At 57.1% G+C, this 17,492-nt stretch overlaps 3 protein-coding genes across 3 annotated transcripts; 1 reads left to right on the forward strand and 2 right to left on the reverse strand.

The window, feature by feature from the left end:
• Nucleotides 1-488: 488 nt before the first annotated feature.
• On the reverse strand, nucleotides 489-2,906 carry JN550_000282 (uncharacterized protein; the record flags this gene model as incomplete). The annotated part of the gene is made up of 2 exons (XM_049314174.1): nucleotides 489-806; nucleotides 972-2,906. 2 exons carry the CDS (start codon nucleotides 2,904-2,906, stop codon nucleotides 489-491), a joined length of 2,253 nt encoding a protein of 750 aa, XP_049177571.1.
• Nucleotides 2,907-7,363: 4,457 nt separating this feature from the next.
• JN550_000283 (uncharacterized protein) lies at nucleotides 7,364-11,382 on the forward strand (the record flags this gene model as incomplete). The annotated part of the gene is made up of 6 exons (XM_049314195.1): nucleotides 7,364-9,492; nucleotides 9,745-9,835; nucleotides 10,042-10,370; nucleotides 10,429-10,875; nucleotides 10,933-11,095; nucleotides 11,152-11,382. The coding sequence occupies 6 exons, from the start codon at nucleotides 7,364-7,366 to the stop codon at nucleotides 11,380-11,382; spliced, it is 3,390 nt and encodes a 1,129-aa protein (XP_049177572.1).
• A 1,825-nt stretch (nucleotides 11,383-13,207) lies between these two features.
• JN550_000284 (uncharacterized protein) lies at nucleotides 13,208-16,767 on the reverse strand (the record flags this gene model as incomplete). The annotated part of the gene is made up of 2 exons (XM_049314206.1): nucleotides 13,208-16,469; nucleotides 16,529-16,767. The coding sequence occupies 2 exons, from the start codon at nucleotides 16,765-16,767 to the stop codon at nucleotides 13,208-13,210; spliced, it is 3,501 nt and encodes a 1,166-aa protein (XP_049177573.1).
• Between the last annotated feature and the right edge of the window lie 725 nt (nucleotides 16,768-17,492).

Here is a 17,492-nt window from a genome sequence, read left to right on the forward strand (position 1 = left end):
TGCTGGATCTGCGAGAGCGAGGGCGAGGACCTAACTGCATTAATGACTTGATCATTTTCAATGTACATTGTTTATCCGGGGCACCGCAAGCATAGATACTGAAACTGAGGAGCGTATCAAAATAATAGTGGTAATGACAATAATGCCCATTGACGTACTCCAACGACTATACAACTTCGGCTCCCTTGCCGTTTGTGCGCTCCAGAGAACGCCCTAGACCCGTGTAGAAATCATGTCTGCCGCAGCGAGGTCAGTCTTCGTGAAATGCCGACTTTTCTACAACTGTCCGCGCCAGACGCCTAGCCTCAAAACCTTATGTACATGAAACTCCGAGCAGTGAATTGTAGTATAGCAAGCATACCCCCGGTAGTCGCCGGGAACGCAGACGAGGACAAGATGAATGCCGGTTCTGTTAACGGGTCTTTATTCGTGGGTATACGCTTGAATTTGAGTGGTAAACTGCAGACTCCGACGTGGTTACTCGCCTTCTAACCCTGGCTTGAACGCAAGCGTGCTTCCACCTTTTCCCGATGTGCACGATTCTTCAGGTGCACTTCGAAGTTGACCGTGGACATGTCAGGGCCAGGGGTATATAGCTTGCCCGGGCAATCTAGACACCTGATGCGCGGAAGGAAGTAGAACTTGACGTTTGATGGTACATTACCAGGTTGCGGCATGGCAACCGGCGAGCCGGTCGTGCCGTCAACCGCACTGTAGCGCATGAGTCCCTCGAACTGGTCGTTGGCGTACGTTTCGTTTTGCTTCCAATTTTCTAGCGACTGTGAAAGCCACGAGGGAGGTGAGGGCTATTTGGGACGTGAGTATTAAATCAATAACGTGAGACTGAGTGGAATAAATGGTAAGGATGCACAGGGTTCAAGAAAGTCGTGCACTCAAAGATCGTAGAGGCTGCTCGAGTACAGGAGATAGGGTTTTCTGTGCTGATCAAGGGGATGGGGAGAGGGTCTTACAAGAGGGGGTTGCGGAGTGGTTGCCGTTGGAGGAGGTGCTTCCAGACGGCCAATCTGTCCTGGGGGAATGCCATTATTGGTGACGGTCGGAGTGCGAACAGGCGCGGCTGCAGTAGCAGTAGCAGTAGCAGAAGCGGTATTTACAGCGCCAGGAGTAGAGGGAGGTGGCATAGAAGCCCGAGCTGAAGCACTTGGGGCTCGAGCATGGGCTATTGAGGGTGTTTGAGATCCAGACGGCGTGCTGTGCTTCATTTTCTGGTCTCGGAAGAACTTCCTTAACCTCTCCCGACCGACCTTCAAGGTGACAACCATGTGTTGTGGCTCTTCTGTCGCCTCTCTCGTAAGTTCGCGCCCGAACCTCCTGGACGTCCGGGTCTCATGATGGTGTATCGTCGCTTCAGGCGTCTCAGAACGACCAATGTTCGCCATCCGTGACACAGCAGCCGTCGCTGCGCCACGCATGCCTCGTGTCCTGGCAGTACCTGCCAATTGAGAGGCTGCGGGCGAATCAGGCGAAGAGTCGTCGCTCTCATCGGACTCGGAGAGGTCGTCTCTGGCTCCACGTCCCTTACGAGGGGCACCGGCGACTCGTTTGTACAAGGTGGTATCCTCGATATTGGTAGCCGCACCCGGTAAAGTAGACGACACGACCAAGGTGCGGATGGTTCTTTGCCGCTCCTTCAGGTCAGGCAACGAGGGGCCTCCTCTCCTGTTGACAGTGGCTCTCTTCTGCCGCCGTTGCTCTCGCTGGAAAATGACCTCGTTCTTCTCCAATTCCTGCTCGCTGAGTTCGTACAGGTAAGGCGCGTACTCCTTGGCTTGCTGCTGGGGCCGGAAGACGCTGGGCAGAGGTGAGGGGAGAAATGCGGCGACAAGATCCGGATCCTCGATCGGCCGTCCATCAAATGGATGCCCTATGCTGTACAGACTCCGAGTGAACAGCTGGCTCTGTTCCCGAATGCAATGGGCAATAGCGGTTGTGAACTCGCCGCTGAGGGACAATTCCTTGGCCATGCTCGCGGCAAATTCCTCGGGCGAGTTCAGCGGGTTGTTGATTTCCCACTCGAATTGGTCGACAAGGGTGTGCTGGCCGATTGTTATGTTCAGCTTGACCAGGATGCGCATCTCATCATTCTTCCAGGCCGAGTAGGGAAGTTCGGGGTCGAGGGCGTCTTCGTCCGAGAAGACAAAGGGGTAAAAGTCGTTGAGTTGTTCGTGGACCTGCTGGATGACCTGTTCGTAGACAGGCTGGGCGGCGGGCGCTTTCAGGCCCATGTCTTCGATCAATTGAGCGGCGAATAGCTCGGGGGCGGCTAGTCGTTCGTGGAGATTCCAGGTGAAGGTGTCGCGAAGTCTGATCTTGTCCCAGTCGACATCCACGCGTACGGGGACGAGCTCCTCGTGCTGTTCGGCCTGCTGCTTCATATCCTTCCTCTTCCACTTCAGAGCAGGCGTCGTGCGCTTGCCCGGGCGCGGCTTCTGCTGTGGGTACAGCAAGCGCGAGGGGCCACCAATCTCGGTTCGGCCATTGGCATAGCCGGCGTACCCTTCGCCGTACAGCCTGCTCGGGGTGAACCACGGGCGGTATTCGTTCCTCACCAGCTTGTAGTCGGCAATCATCTTGTAGCTGCGCTTGCTGTGGTTGTTGATGCGTTCCTGGTCGCCGATCATGGCAGCCGAGTGCAGGTGATCCCTCTCGATGTACTGCTGTATCAGGAGCTGGTTGAACGAGTCCTTGTCGCGCACGGGCAGGGTGCTCGTGTTGTCATCGGGCCCGTCTGGCTTATCCTTTGGCGTCGACGTGGACGAGCGCTCCGACTTGGTGGTCGATGCCCGGGACGAGGCCGGAGCAGAGGCAGAGGTAGCGACCGCGCCCGCGCCCAGGCCAGCGCCAGCGCCGGAAGAGGCCGTCTCGGGTTCCTGCTGGGTCGCCATGGTGCTATGAGGCCGGGAGGCGCATGCAGCAACTCGTCGTCGGCGACGGGGCAAGATGCGATGGATGCCGGGCGGATGCGCGCGCGTTGCGGTGGGCCCGGGGGGGGAGTGGGAAGCGAAGGGCTGGGGCTGGGGCGGCGATGAGGTTGATGAGGCTTTCGGTCGCGATTGATTTGATGGGGAAAAAGAAGACTGGCTCACTGACGGGCCGGCTGTCGAATGAGCAGCGGCCCCCGGGGCCCAAGGCCCAAGGCCACCCAGCACCCAGCACCCAGCACCCAGCACTAGCCAACTACGGGATACGCGATTCGCGCCGCGCTTGTCCACTTCGAGCCATGTACTTGGCGTCCGGAGGCCAGCGGTGCGACACCCAAGGTACCCCCCAAAAAGAGGGACGTGCGTCTCTTCTGTTTTCCCACCTTTGGCTGGAGGAATGGACAGGAAGAGACAAGCGTGTCATGCTATGTAGTCGCATAGCTAGTCCCGAAGACAGCACTATGGTATGTGACCGCATTTGCACAAGGTACCTAGATACTAATAGTACAGCAGTATACAACACGGCTGGATGTCTGTATTTGTGTAAAACTGCCAATACACGGCGGAGAGGAACCCGCTCAAGGCAACGATCGCCAAGAGCCACAAACAGTACTGTCGAATTAGCCCAGGACTCATTGGGACTTTGGGTCCGGATGAACTCCTAATTCGCAGGAACCGGACTCTTGTCGCATAGTAACTACAAAATACCGTACTGTCGGTGTAAGCTGAGTATAGCCGTGGCGCTGACTGGTTTCGCACTCAGGCCACATAGCCAGGGGGGAGATGAATGACCTCTACAACAACGGAGCAAGGCGAGGCTGTGAATGCCATCTACGTAGGTACCTGGAAATCTACCTTGTACGGACCGTGACATTGCGGGCTGGGAGGATACGCAGAACATGTCCATAGAAAAGGGACTAAAGGCTGGGTTCGAGTTATATATCTGCCCTTCCATGCGTGTGGCCGATTAAGATTAGAGCAGACGGGTGGGCTTGTGTTTGGCAACCAGTCAGAAGGGTGGCTTGTTCGAGGAGAATATGGGAGACCTGCGGGCTACGCGCCTAACTTGGGTGGTGCAGCACTTGATCGCCGTGAGTGACTTGGTTCAGAAACTCCCGTCAGGGCTGGCGGTAGAAGTGGAACGAGGGGGGTGGATCGTCAACGGGCAGAGATCGGGAGCTGGGAGCTGGGAGCTGGAAGGAAGACGTCACCCTGGCTAGAGGCTAGGCGAGGCAGGCCTGTACCTTATCATGACCTCGGGACCTGGGCTTGTGAAAAGGCACCCGGATGCGCGCTCGATTCTGACTTACGTACGGTACGGATCGCTGGGCTGAGAGCCGGGCTGGGCTTTTGGCTGGGTACGCCGGGGCGGGAAAGCTGGGTACGTTGGATCTGGGCCTGGGTGCATGCGCTGCTGGGCACTGCTCGCACAATGCGGGGCAAAATAGGGTAGCAAATAATGCAAAACCGACCAAAACACCTTGAACCCGGACTTCCACTCTTCCCTCACTCCCCTCTTACGACTGCACAAAGTCCCGAACCTCCCAGTCCATTCTCTTGATTCCTCATATCATATACCGCCCAAGATGGCCGACAAGGAGACCGTCGGTATGTATCCAACCCGCTCTGACTCGAGCTCTGCTCTGCCCTCCAGTCCCTCACCCCACCTTGACCTCCGTCGCCGTTGCCAGCTTCGCTGAAAAACTACCCCGCTATACATCATCATCATCATCATAACACGCGCTGCCCCGACCTCTACTTACACATACACACACACATTGCGTGCGCACACATTGGTACTGCAGGGCCCGCTCTCCTGACTGACCTCTCTGCCCATCCAGACTACTCCCTCAACAACCCGGACACCCTCACCAAGTACAAGACCGCCGGTACCATCTCCGAGAAGGTGCTTGCTGCCGTGTCCAAGCTATGTGTCGCCGGTGAGAAGGTCGTCACCATCTGCGAGAAGGGCGACAAGCTCCTCGAGGAGGAAGTCTCCAAGGTCTTTGCCAAGACCAAGCTCAAGGGTACGTCTCCCCCTGCCGGTGCCCACGCTGCTGCGACTTACACAATCTCGCTGCTACAGGTTTCGCCCACCCCGTCACCGTCTCCCCGGCTTCTTTCGTTACCCCATACACTCCCCTCACCTCCGATGAGGCCGAGGCCAGCGTTGTTCTGCAAGCCGGCGAGCCCGTCAAGATCCAGCTTGGTGCCCAGATCGATGGCTTCGGCACCATCGTCTGTGGGACCGTCATCGTCAAGGCCGACGATGTCGTCACTGGCCGTCCCGCCGACCTAGTCCTGGCAACCCACTACGCCAACGAGCTGCTGCTCCGCCTCATGCTCCCGCCCGGAACCCTGGGCTCTGACGAGGAGAAGGCCAAGGCCCCCAAGGCCCCTTCGCAGACCCAGATCACGTCTCTGCTGGAGAAGGTCGTCCAGAGCTACGACTGCAGCCTGGTCGAGAGCACCACCTCGTGGCTGTTCGACCGCAATGAGATTGAGGGCAAGAAGAAGCTCGTCATTGCGCCCGGTGAGGGTACCAAGGGAGACGGCACCCCGGATGTCGGCGAGGTATGGGGTGTTGAGATGGGTGTCAGTCTGGGCAGCGGCAAGGTCAAGAAGTACGAGCAGAGAGCAACCCTCCACCGCCTCATCAACGACAACGGTATTGCCAAGCGGCCATCGTCCAAGAAGCTGCTCCACGACGTCAAGACCAAGTACCACACCTTCCCCTTCAGTCTGAGGCAGCTCGAGAGCGAGCGTGATGCCAAGCTCGGAGTCCTGGAGTGTGTCCGCAACGGCTTCTTCCGCGAGTACGAAGTTGTCGGTGACAAGGAGAATGCCCCTGTCGCCAGACTCCTCACCACCATTGGTAAGCCACAATTGCGAGACTCCTATCTTCTGTTTTCCTTTTCTCATCTTTTGCCCCTCCCTGCCTGTCTCTTTGTCTGGGAGATTCTAACACATTTTTTTTTAGCCATTACCAAGAACGGTATCACCAAGCTTGGTGGACCCCCTGAGCTGGATCTCTCCAAGTTCAAGTCTGACAAGAAGATCACGGATGAGGAGGTCTTGAAGATTCTCGAGCAGCCCCTGGCCAGAAACAAGGGCAAGAAGCAGAACAAGAAGAAGAAGAAGCCCGCCAAGAAGGCCGCTAAGAAGGCGGAGGAGGAGGAGAGCGAGGAGGAGAGCGACGACGAGTAAGAGCAGCAAAGGGGGCTCAAAGAAGTGCACGTGACCCCAGAAACAATCTCGGGGAAGTCAACTGTCAAGTGTTTTTGAAGAGCAATTATACTTGAAGTGGATGGGCACCACTGCGAGTAGCCCAGGTTAAGGGGGCGGAGGCAGCAGCCGCCTCCGCTCGCTTGTGTGCTGACTGGAGGGAGTACCTGCAGGCTCGTAAAGCGTTACTCCCCCTGGAAAATGGCTTTTCGAGAGACAGGCCGACGCTCCAAGCGCAGATAGTGCTAGAGATCCCAAAATGAGAAAAATGCACCAAATGTCACCAAACGTACCTGGGCACCCAAGTTCTGGCGAGCATGTTGTGTTCAGCATACTTTCAACTACAGACTCACTGTGGTGTGCGTGAAGTTGAGTCGGCCGGATGAGTGAGTGAGCGGGCAATGGGGGGCGGAAGGCCAGAGCCAGAGCCCAGCAACCCAGAGCCACGTTCGTCCCCCCTTACCGTCCCCATTTCGCCGGTCCTATGACTGCAAGCCGGAGCCTCTCCAGTGACCCTTCGAACCCGAGAAGCGCACCTGATATTTTGAATGCAAGATGAACTGATCAGAGAGGGCTCGTTGCTTTTTCCTCATCTGACGCGGGATTCTTCATGCTCCGCCCGCAACTGGTTGGCCCTTCCTGTCGTGCTCAAAGTAAGGCTTGCATGATCCGCGCGGACGCCTCGGAGTCGGACAGCTCGTAGACCAGCCCCTGCGAGGACTCGGCCCTGTAGACAGACAGCAACGGGCGATGCACACACACTGAAATGCCGCACCCGCGGACCTGATGTCAATATTCTCGATAGAAGATTCCACGCTCCTCGTAGGCCTCTCAGCAGGGCGGAACAGGCACGTTCGGTGGCCGTATTACACTTTGGTGGCAGGGGGTCTCGAGTTTGCGGACCCTCTTGGAATGAGCCCCCCTTGTCCCCTAGCGCCTACGCTGCATGCCACTCCGACTTTTTGGCAGCCCATCCTCCCTCCCCCATACCCTTTGCACCGCGTTGGAGCTCCGACCAGACGCGCCGGCCCATCTTGGAGAGAGCTACTGTCCGGAGCAAGAGGTACAGGATCCCCCATGGTCGTCGCAAGCAGCCAGGCTAACATTCGACCCAGGTGCGACGCGATTCTGTGCATGCCCATTGTGGTCGAGGCGATAGGGGGCAAACGCCCGCGGCCACGCGTGAAGCCAACGCCATGATGCCTTCCACCTCAAAGTCCGGACGCTCGCGCTTCTCGAGCCCGCTGCACCTCTCGAGCTCTCCCTCAAGCCACAACAAGGGCGTCACCACCGAAGGACAAAGGAAGTTTCTGCAGCGCTGGCTGGAACCCCCGGTGCAGGTCAAGCCCAGCTATCAGGAGGCGGGACTGGTGCGCTCGGGCGTGGTCGAGAACATGGCACCCTTGGGAACGCTGCCGAAAGCTGTCAAGAGACAGCCAGGGACGCCGAGCGAGGGAACACCGGCTCCTGCGGTGAGGCGGATTGTTGTCAAGAAGTCGGCTACGAGGGTGACGCCTGTCGAGGCTGAGGAGGGCATGCCCTATCTTGCCGCAGCCTCAGAGTCGCCAGGCAGGGAGCTGATGTCCTCCCCGACGCGTCCGGTTTTCCCTGTGAATGGACTGGACGACGACGAGGATGAGGATTACACGCCCATGCCAAAGAAGCCTGCAAAGGGTCGTCGCTCGTCACTTGCTGGGAGTGCCAGTGGGAGCGCGCGTCCTGTCCGCGCTGGTCGCCGCAGCACCGCAGCCCGCCAAAAAAGCCCTTCACCCTCCCCCACCATCACCACCACAACAAACGACAACACGAACACGAGTAATATTCACAACTTGGAATTACCCGTACCTGCACGGGCATCTACTCCCACACCCACTCCCGCACGCGCTCCCGCACCCTCACGGCAGGAACCACGCTCTCGCACCATGCCCAAGTTCAAGGCACCCCTCTCGTGCCAGAGAGAGCCCGACGACCCCGAGCTGGTTGATCGGGCCGTGGAAGCTTCTGTTGACGAGGCCCTTCGTCACTTTCGCTACCCTACTGCTTGGGCCCTGAGGCTCCTCTACGATGAGAACTCATCTAACCCGCACTTTGTCTCGATGATCGAGGACATATTCAATCAGAGAGCAGATGATGAGGCGCTGCACGAGTTTAGTAGGCTCGTCTCGGCCCGAAAACGTGAGGGCAAGGTCGAGGACAAAGGCTACGAATACTTTGTTCCCCCCACCACCAATGCTCGTCAGAGTCCCTACCAGCCCAGGCCTGCGCCGTACGCGGATCTGCTCACTATGGACCTCACTCCTGCCAAGGACCGGGGCGAAGACGTCGACCAGCACGTGGCCAAGAGGCAGAGGCTGGAGGACAACAACCAGACGCCCACCCCGACAGGTCCTGCCGAGGGCAGCGGCGCAGGCGCAAACGGCATCAGCGGCATGAACGGCACGGGCAGCGGCGCCGGCACGGACGGGCTCAAGGTGCAGCGATCGCCGCACAAGTCACCTCACAAGTCACCTCACAAGTCACCGCACAAGCCGGCCCACAAGTCGCCTCACAAATCACCGCACAAGTCCCCTGGCAAAGGCAAGGGGCGACGACGGCACGGATCGGTCAGCAGCGACTCGTCACTCTCTAGCGTGCCTGACGACGTCCTAGATGACTACGATGAATTTATGGACCAGGAGCTGGGCGTTTCGCGCCCTAGTACTGCCGAGCCAAATAATGCGCCAACCCCGGCCCCCTCGTTCCAGCCAATCAACGCCCGCCAGAAGAAACCCGCGTCCAAAAAGAAGAATGCGTCGCCCAAACCTGGCTCATCCCAGAACACCACCACCCATCCTTTGCCCGCGCAGGACCCGGACATGCCAGCCGCCATCGCGGTCAACGGCGCATCTCATCAACGCAACAGCCACACGCCATCGGCGTCATCCAAGTCGGCCGGCCAGTCTGCTGCTGACTTCGCCAGCCTCGACAGTCTCATTGAGAGAAAGGCAAGAGCCCGCCTCGAGACGCAGCGCAAGACCAAGGGGCACGTTGTCGAGAGTTTCAGTCGTGATCCTCTCGGTTCGGACCCGCTGGACGACGAGGTGCCGACCCTGGCGCCCGTCGAGTCAGCCCGTTCTACTCGGACCCCGGCGCCGCCTTTGTCCCTGCGAGCAGCCAGGGCGGCGAAGCGGAATAATGAAAATGTGGATGAGTCCGTCTCGCCCACGACCGCGTCCCTCAGGGCAGACTTTGAGCCACCCTCCTCTGCACGCAGCTCGAGGGCGGCGACGCCATCGAACCTGCGTGCGACAAAGAAGCCGCGGACCGGCTTGCGTGTCAAGACCTCGTAAGTGAATTCTCATTGCGCCCTCTTCGTGTTCTCGCGGTTTTTCCGTTGTGTGTTTGCAGTCGACGCTCGCGGCCCAACAGGTTGTCTTGTTGCCCTGGAACCAACAGCTCCTTCCAGTGGCAATCTGGCAACACGTGAGCCTGCGTCTGTCCGGAAACTCATGATAACAAACAAAAAAATCACTTTTGCCATTTGATTCACTCATGAAAACACTATCTGCATTTGCTGACAAAAAAAACTTCTGCGCAGGCCGATGAAGAAGAAGGGGACATCTGCGGGAATTCCTCGTCCTAGCGGAGAGCGTCCCAGCCCTGTGTTCAACGGGACTTCACATGACAAGGTGAGACTTTTTTTTTCCTTTCCCTCTTCTTACGCAGCTCAGACTGCACTAATCCTCGGATGAATGCTCCTCGCTATTATTGCCAGGTGTCTTCCTGGTTATTATCGGCGACGGTGGCAATATTTGGGTTGTCGCCTGTGTCAGACTCCGAAGCAGATCTCTTTTTCACTCAGTTAGGCGCTCACTTTACTGACCAGGCCCGCTAGGACGATAATGACGATTCTTGCTATACCTGCGGCGGTAGCGGTGAGCTCGTTTGCTGCGATGGATGCAATTACTCGTTCCATTTTCTCTGCATCGATCCTCCTATGGACGAGAATGTCATGCCAGATGACTGGTTCTGCAATGAATGCATGCACAAGTACTTCCCGGCCACGTTCACAGGCCACAGAGGTGCGTTTGGAACATTGCTAGATGCCCTCGACAAGAAGAATCCTCGAGCCTTCCGCTTGCCGGTGAACATACGCGAGCACTTTGAGGGCGTGAAGACTGGCCCAGAGGGTGAGTACGAGGAGACGACCAGCACAAAACCCAAGTAAGTCCTGCATTCCCCGCACGTGGAACGCCTATCGGCTGACATGCGCAACCTCTAGGGCCAACAAGAAGGGCTATGAGGAGACGTTTGACTTCTTCAAGGTCCGCAGTACCGAGGGCAATGCTGTGCTCTGCTTCAAATGCCACCAAGGCGTCACTTCCAGCAGGCCGATTATTCCCTGTTCCGTCTGTGGGCTGAACTGGCATCTGGAGTGCTTAGACCCGCCCTTGGCAGTGCCTCCCGTTCTTCGCAACTGGCGGTGTCCCTGTCACGTTGAGGATGCCTTCATGGCCAACCTCGCTCCTGCGCACAAGTACCGCAAGGTCAAGAATGCGCCGATTATCGAGCAGGCGTATAGCCGTGGTATGGCTAACAACGGCTGGATCGAGATCGAAGAGGATGACGAGGAGGAGGATGCATCAGAGAACACGCATATGACCCGCAAGGATTTTGGCCGTGTCTACAGGCTGCCCGAGAAGGGCATCAAGCTGGACTTCATCTCTCGGTAGGTCACTCCAGAAGGCGAGCCGGCAGTTTCGCTGAGACGCTAATCTTGTCGCAGTGTGCACCAGGATCGAGCCAGAGCAGCACAGTCCCGCTCTTCCAACCCCGCTTTGTCGGTTGTACCTCGTGTCCACACCATCGAGGAGCAACAGGCCGCCCTCAACCTGTCTTCCCTCGCTGGCAGCGGTAACGGCGTCAACCAGCTGGTTGGAGCTCTGATCGTAAGTCTCGCATACAGGAGGCAGACCGAACCCCAAATACTGACCACCGTGAACAGTCGGAAGCCACGCCAGCCGCTCTCTCGCTGATGGCCCGAGGCGATGCCACACGCATAGCTGGTGGCGACCTGACTCAGCTTGACTCCGCCTCGCTCGAGGCCATGCTCTCTCAGGCCGAAACGCTTCGTGCAGGTATTGCCAAGATTCTCCAGGGCCGGGAAGCCGGACCTACACCCCAACGTACGCCCATGAAAGACGAGGCCGAAGACTCCGCTATGCAGATGGACTGAGTCTCTCTACATGTCCTATAATGCCATCTATTCCCGTCGCTGTATAATACCCTTCACCTGTTCATGGACAACCCAAGCACGGGCTGCGTTCCATGAACACCCAACAGAGAAATACTCTTTCCGGCGGCGAGCAAGCAGAACGAAAACGCAACGGTAAACGCGTTTCGTTCATACTTTGCCGCTGGCATCCTAGACCCCCGAACCAATGAGCCCTTTAGAGAAAAAGGCCAAGCGAATATACCATCTTGCTTTGTTTGTATGATTAGTGAGATAAGCGCTGTGCTCGATTTCCTACCACCCTCAGAACATCCGGCAGAACGAGGCGCCCTCCTACTAGAGCAGAGGACCTTTCTTCATTGCCCGGAACTCTTTGTCTCACAGACGAGACAACACACCCACACCGATGTGCTCCTTTCTTCACTTTGTCTTCGCAACCGAGGTCCACAAGGCCGTCGGAAGCTTCAAACAAGAGAGAGGGAAAGAGAGCAAACGAGAGACTGCGAAATTCAGCCTTGCCACCCCTGGACGGAAATCGGAAATGGCGTTTAGGACCGGCTGGATCGTGCGACGACGAAGACGGGGAGGGCCGTCTCCCGGCTCGCCGTAGTAGTGGTAGCAACAGTAGTAGATAAATACATCGGTATTCTTCCGTACAAAAACTGCCCGTGCCCATGTAATTGCCTCACTCCCCGCCCTCGGTGCTGTGCCTGGATTCCTCGCTGGCTCACTGCTATGATCGTATTCCCGTAAGCTATCAGTGCTCAGAGAAAGGCTTTCCCATGATTCCGTTCGGGTGAGTAGACCCCGGTCTCCAGATTCTACGCGAGATTCTCCGCGTCCCCTCTGCCTCCTCTCAAGTAGTGTGGCTTACTTGTGTCAACACCATGCTGACCACACGTGGCACGTCGCATCAGCCGCCGCAGTCCTTTGGTGGGAAGCATCCCATCCAACGGCAGGCGCGGGGGTATTGTCCTGTCGGGCGGCTGGCTCCAGAACGGGGTTGCATTGCCACACTACAGTCCATGTGTAAATTCCTTCATACCAGCTCGGTGTATACGAAGGGGGAGGGGGAATATCCCCAATGACTACACAGCGAGCAGTGGTCGCCCAGTCCAGCGGAAGCCGGGGAGGGCCAGCCAGAGCACGAGCGAGCATCGCAGCACGCAATTAGGCAGAGCAGGCAACGAGAAAAGAGTATAACACTTCTAAAAAACTGATTCGCCTATCCATTCGCACCCTAAGCATACAGGTATATCTACTACTGCGTGGCGACCGACCTCCCCGTTCGTGCCGTGCCCCCTTCCAGTTGAGTTCCAGACCTTCCAGAATAAAAGCACTCCCTCTTTTTCATTCCAGGGGGGCCCCGAAGCCATCTTCCGTGAGAAATAGAAGTTTGAGAGGGACCTCCAGGTCCCCGGCCTGGTAGTGCCCATAGCTTGAGCTTGCAGAGGGGGAGGCAGACCATGCCCGTCGTTTCCCTCAGCTCAAATCGATACGTGTCCCAAGAGAGTGCCCCGCGGGACTAGTTTCGTCCGCGTGCAAAAGTTTCATACAAGAAAAGTTCATGGCGTTAAGTCTCGGCAGAAACAGCATGTCAGTGTCACAACCATCATGTCAGTCCCCCATTGAAGTAAAGTCCGTAAAACTCCTATGCCTTCAATCGCAATCCACCAGTCCTCAAAACAAACAAGGGCGTGGTTCGAAACAAGTGACCCCGAGTGGAATGCCGAATATGCTCGCAAGTGAAAATTGATTTTGTCTACCAAACAGCCGGCTGAGAGAATGAGCTGATCATCTCTGTATTGTTGATGTCAGCGCTGGCACGTTACGGTCGAGGTGATTTTCTGCCTCTGTGGGTGGGTTGACCTACGCGTCCGCGCCGAGCGTTGACGGGTTGCTCTTGCATGTAGGGCATATTTTGCATTCCACCCATCCCGCCGTAAGGGTAACCGCCCATACCCATACCCATGTTGAAACCCGGAGGGCCAAAGCCAGCGGGAGCACCGGGAGGCTGAATAGGACTGCCATTGGACAGATTCTGGTTGCGGTACTGGTCGATCGAAGGACTGGGGCTGTTGTAACCGTTGAAACCAGCCTGCATGGGAGGGTAGAAGTTGTTCATGGGCTGATTTCCACGAGGCAACATGTTTTGCTGGTACTGCATCTGCTGTAGGTTGGGGACCATGGATGAGTTGTTGCCGTTGAACAGAGGGCCCTGCTGCCCGTATTGCGGGAAAGGAGGCATAGGGGGTTCGACGCTATCGCTCCGAGGAATACCGAAGCCCATGTCGTAGTTTCCGGGGCCGCTCGCAGGATTCAGAGGGTTCAAGTATTGGCTGCCATACTGGGCGTTTTGCTGGACGGCCGCAGCATTAGCTTGCGCATGCGCTTGTCTTGAAGCAGGTCGTTGACGCTCAGAAGCAGCGGTCGAGTGGTCTCGGGAACCGCCACCTCCGTTGCGCGTAGACAAGCCAACTTCATCCATGAGGCGCTTGTATCCCTGGTTTGGCTGAGCCTTGATCCTGACGAGAACGTTCTTGACATTCTCGACGACTTGGCTCCTTATGCTCTCATCGAAGAAAGGTGTCGTGAGAACCTTGAATATCAAGGTGGCACCGCACGCATGATCGCTCAAGATTGCCTCCAGGACCTGATCCTTCGGAGTAAAGAACAGAGCTTTGAGAATGGTGTCCCGTGCTTCGGCCTCCGCTTTTTGGTTGATGACTTTTAGAACCGTCAGGTAAGCGACCTTGTGTGTGCAGAGGTGGACCAAGTATGGCACGAGCTGGGGCGCCAGCACACTTCGGCGCTGGGGGAAGGTGCAGGTATCCAAGAACCACGTCAGCAGTAGAGCGCCGTTGGCATTGGTCGCCAACTGAACACTGTGCAATGCAATAGCAGCTGCAAGCATTCGCTGCTGGTCTTTGGTCGCGTGGTGACTCTCAAGACAAGCTCGCATGGCCCTTGCGCCATACCTGCCCTGTGCGATGTCCCACATCTTGCTAAGCATCGTCTCAAAGATAAAGTCGTTGAACGGTGAGTTGAACTTCAGGCAACCCTGGAGCACATAGTTGCCGTACTGGTCCAGGAACAACGGGACAGTGTATGGCCTGAGATGCTCGACTATCAGAGCCAATTGAGTCGGTGTCTTACACACATCAATGATCTTCTGCGCGGCCCATGTGCCGTTCTTGTGGACACCGATTTCTGCCAGGTGAGGGGCAATCTCGGCCAACATGGCATCCCGAACCTCGTCAGAGCAGTGCTCAAACAGCTTCTGGACAACCGTGTTGCCAAGATAGTCCGACGCGAGCTCGGCAATCTCGGGGAGCATGTCAATGGCGATGTTCTCAATCTCCGCTTGAGACAAGGTCTGGTTATCGATGCGCTTGCGGATGTCTCTGAGCTTCGGTGCGTCATGGACACGAGTATGAGTGGGCTCTCGGATTGGAGGGATCTCATCAGCGAAGTTTGTGAACTGGATAGCAGAGTTCAAGCTGTGAGAGATCCTGTACGAATCCTCTTCTGAAGCACCAAATGACTTCACTATTTGCATGATGTCCGAGGTCATCTCATGCAGGGGAGGGATCGTAGGGGCAGCGTTTGTCTGCGTCGCAGTGGCATTTCCTTCCCCAGAGGCAGCTGCAGAGTTGGACACACCAGCGTCTCCTCCTTTGGCGAATGGGTCGGGACTAGGAGATGGGAATATACCATCGGGGCCAGGAGTGTTGGACGCTGAGGGTGGCTTGGCAAAGTTGATGCGGATTGGGCCAGCTCCTGGGAAGATTTCCTTGCCGTTCATGGCCGCCTTTGCAGAGATGGCACTGTCGACTCGCTCAAAGTTGACAAATCCGCAGTTCTTGTGAGTCAGGACTCGTACCGACGCGATAGGTCCGTACTGCTTGAACATCTCGGTTAGAGTGGACGTTGTCGTGGAAGTCGGAATACTGCCGAGCCACAAGGCGCTCGTAGGGCCTTCGAGGCCAGCTTCTTCTGCGGTCAGAAGCCCGTTGTTACGGCTACTTGACCTCCCCAAGTTCATGGCTGCCACGGCCTGGGGAAGATCGTCGAAATCCTTCTCGTCTGGCAGGCGGATCTCCGCAGTCGTCATAGAGTTGTCAAGGCGAGACGGCGTGGGGTAATAATTCCGCAGACCCCTAGAGCCAGCACCGGTGAGATCCATACCACCGACGGTCCTAGCTCGTGGCCGGCTCATCGATTGAGCGGCAAACTGAAGGTTCTGCACAGCAATGTTGTGGCTGTGAATCGCGGCGTTGGTCTGGGCGATCTGATTTTGAAGTAATGCGGCGTACTGGCTTTCGTCCAAATCATCGTAGTCTTCGTCCTCATCGGCATACTTGTCTTTGTTGTTCACCGAGTACGAGCGGAAGCGGTTTGCTTGTTTCGTGAAGTCTGCCAAGCCAGGCAGGTAGGGAGTTGCCAATTGGGCGCGGGCAGGTTGGGGGGTCTCAGCCAGACCTAGGTAGTCGAGTGTCCTCATATGAACGTCGTTGTCTCCGGTTCCCTCCTTGGAGAAGGCTGATTGCGCGGGGGAGCTGGGGCCGTTGGATCCAACACTCGCGATGCTAGCAAGAGTGTTTCCACGCTCGCGGCCCGAGGGGTTCCAGCTGCCACTAAACAGGGTCGGGCCAAAAGGAGAGCTGGTACCAGGGATGTTGGAGAAGGGGCTACGCTGCGGCATGGAGCCGGCCCTCAACCTCGACAGGAGAGACGCAGAGCGCGATGCGTCAGAGGGCGGTTCGGCCAATCCAGGAGAGGGCGACTTGTTGAATGGACTTTGGGAAGGACTAGTTCGCAAAGACTGGGCGTTGAGTGTGGGAATGCTCAGCAGCCCATTGCCAACCGCAGCACCAGGGAACCTCGAGGGGACGGTGCCAGCACGAGCACGTCGTCCTGTCGACGGCAGGCTGTCGGGGGTCGGTAGCTGGGCAAAGTCGGGGAATCCGTCTGTCGGGGATTCTGGGATGTTTTCACGTAGAGGGGTCGAGTTCCCGCTTGTTGGCGGGCCGCCCCAGGGGTTAAGAGGCAGGCCCGGAACGCCCTCTTGAGCTTGGATCTCTCTTGCCCTACACAGATGTCAGTGATTCGCCAGGCTCAGAGGGGAGCCGGTACGGCATAAGCTCACCTTTTAGAGAATAGCCTGCTCGAGCCAGGCAGGTCGTGCGAGGGAGAGCCGGCTCCCGATCGCGTGGTGCCTGCCATCTTGCTGCCAGGAGGGTTCAGAGTGCCCGACATGCCGAAGGGTGATCTGATGCTTGACTCGATAGGAGACTGAGATTTGGTGGTGGTAGTTGGCGAAGTAGAGCGACCTTGGTTGGGGTTGGCAAAACCAAGAGTCAGGTGGTCTGATCTAGCACTTGACATTATCGATTATTCATCCGACCCTCGTCAAGAGAAGCAAGCTGGTAGATAGCAGTTGCTTCCCGGGGATGGGCGGTCGCTGGTTGAGAACACGAGGTCGAAGAGAAGGTCAACCTTGTCCGATCGGGGGACTGTGACTCAAAGGCAGGTCCTTGGGAACGTCGAAGGGCAGGTGACAGGAGTATGTATATTATGTCGTCACACAGCGACTCGAGCGGTCGTGGGAGAGAAAACTGTCAAAGGAGTGACAATGTCGAAGAGAGTAATCCCAGGCAGTGAAGCTGGGCGATTACAAGGTGCACGGCAGGGCCAGGACGCTGTCTAGAGGTCAACTGGACTCGAGGGCCGCGGCAGGGGCTGGTTGGTCTCGTAAGGTATGAATGAAAGAGTCTGAACCTGGTGGTTTGCAGAAGAGGGATGCAAGGAGTGGTCGAGGCCGGGTCCAGCGAGGATCTGGCGCGGGCGGCGGGTGAGGCAAAGTCTTGGGCCCGAGCTCACGATCGATTACCCGGATGATCGGTGCGACTGTTGAGACAATTGGACCTCGAGCTGGCTCGCTTTCTTTTTTTCCTTTCTCTCTCGCAATCCGATAGCTCAATCCGCCTTCCACGTCTCTGCGACTTCTCAAGAAGCGGACAGAGTTGAGAGAGGCAACGAGGAAGAAAAAAAAGTTTCGGCAACTGCTGAGACCGTCGGGGCGGTGGGAATAAAAAAAAAAGAGACCAAGC

This window comes from Neoarthrinium moseri (genome assembly GCF_022829205.1).
Source record: "Neoarthrinium moseri strain CBS 164.80 chromosome Unknown scaffold1_Wmoseri_CBS_16480, whole genome shotgun sequence".
NCBI lineage: Eukaryota > Fungi > Ascomycota > Sordariomycetes > Amphisphaeriales > Apiosporaceae > Neoarthrinium > Neoarthrinium moseri.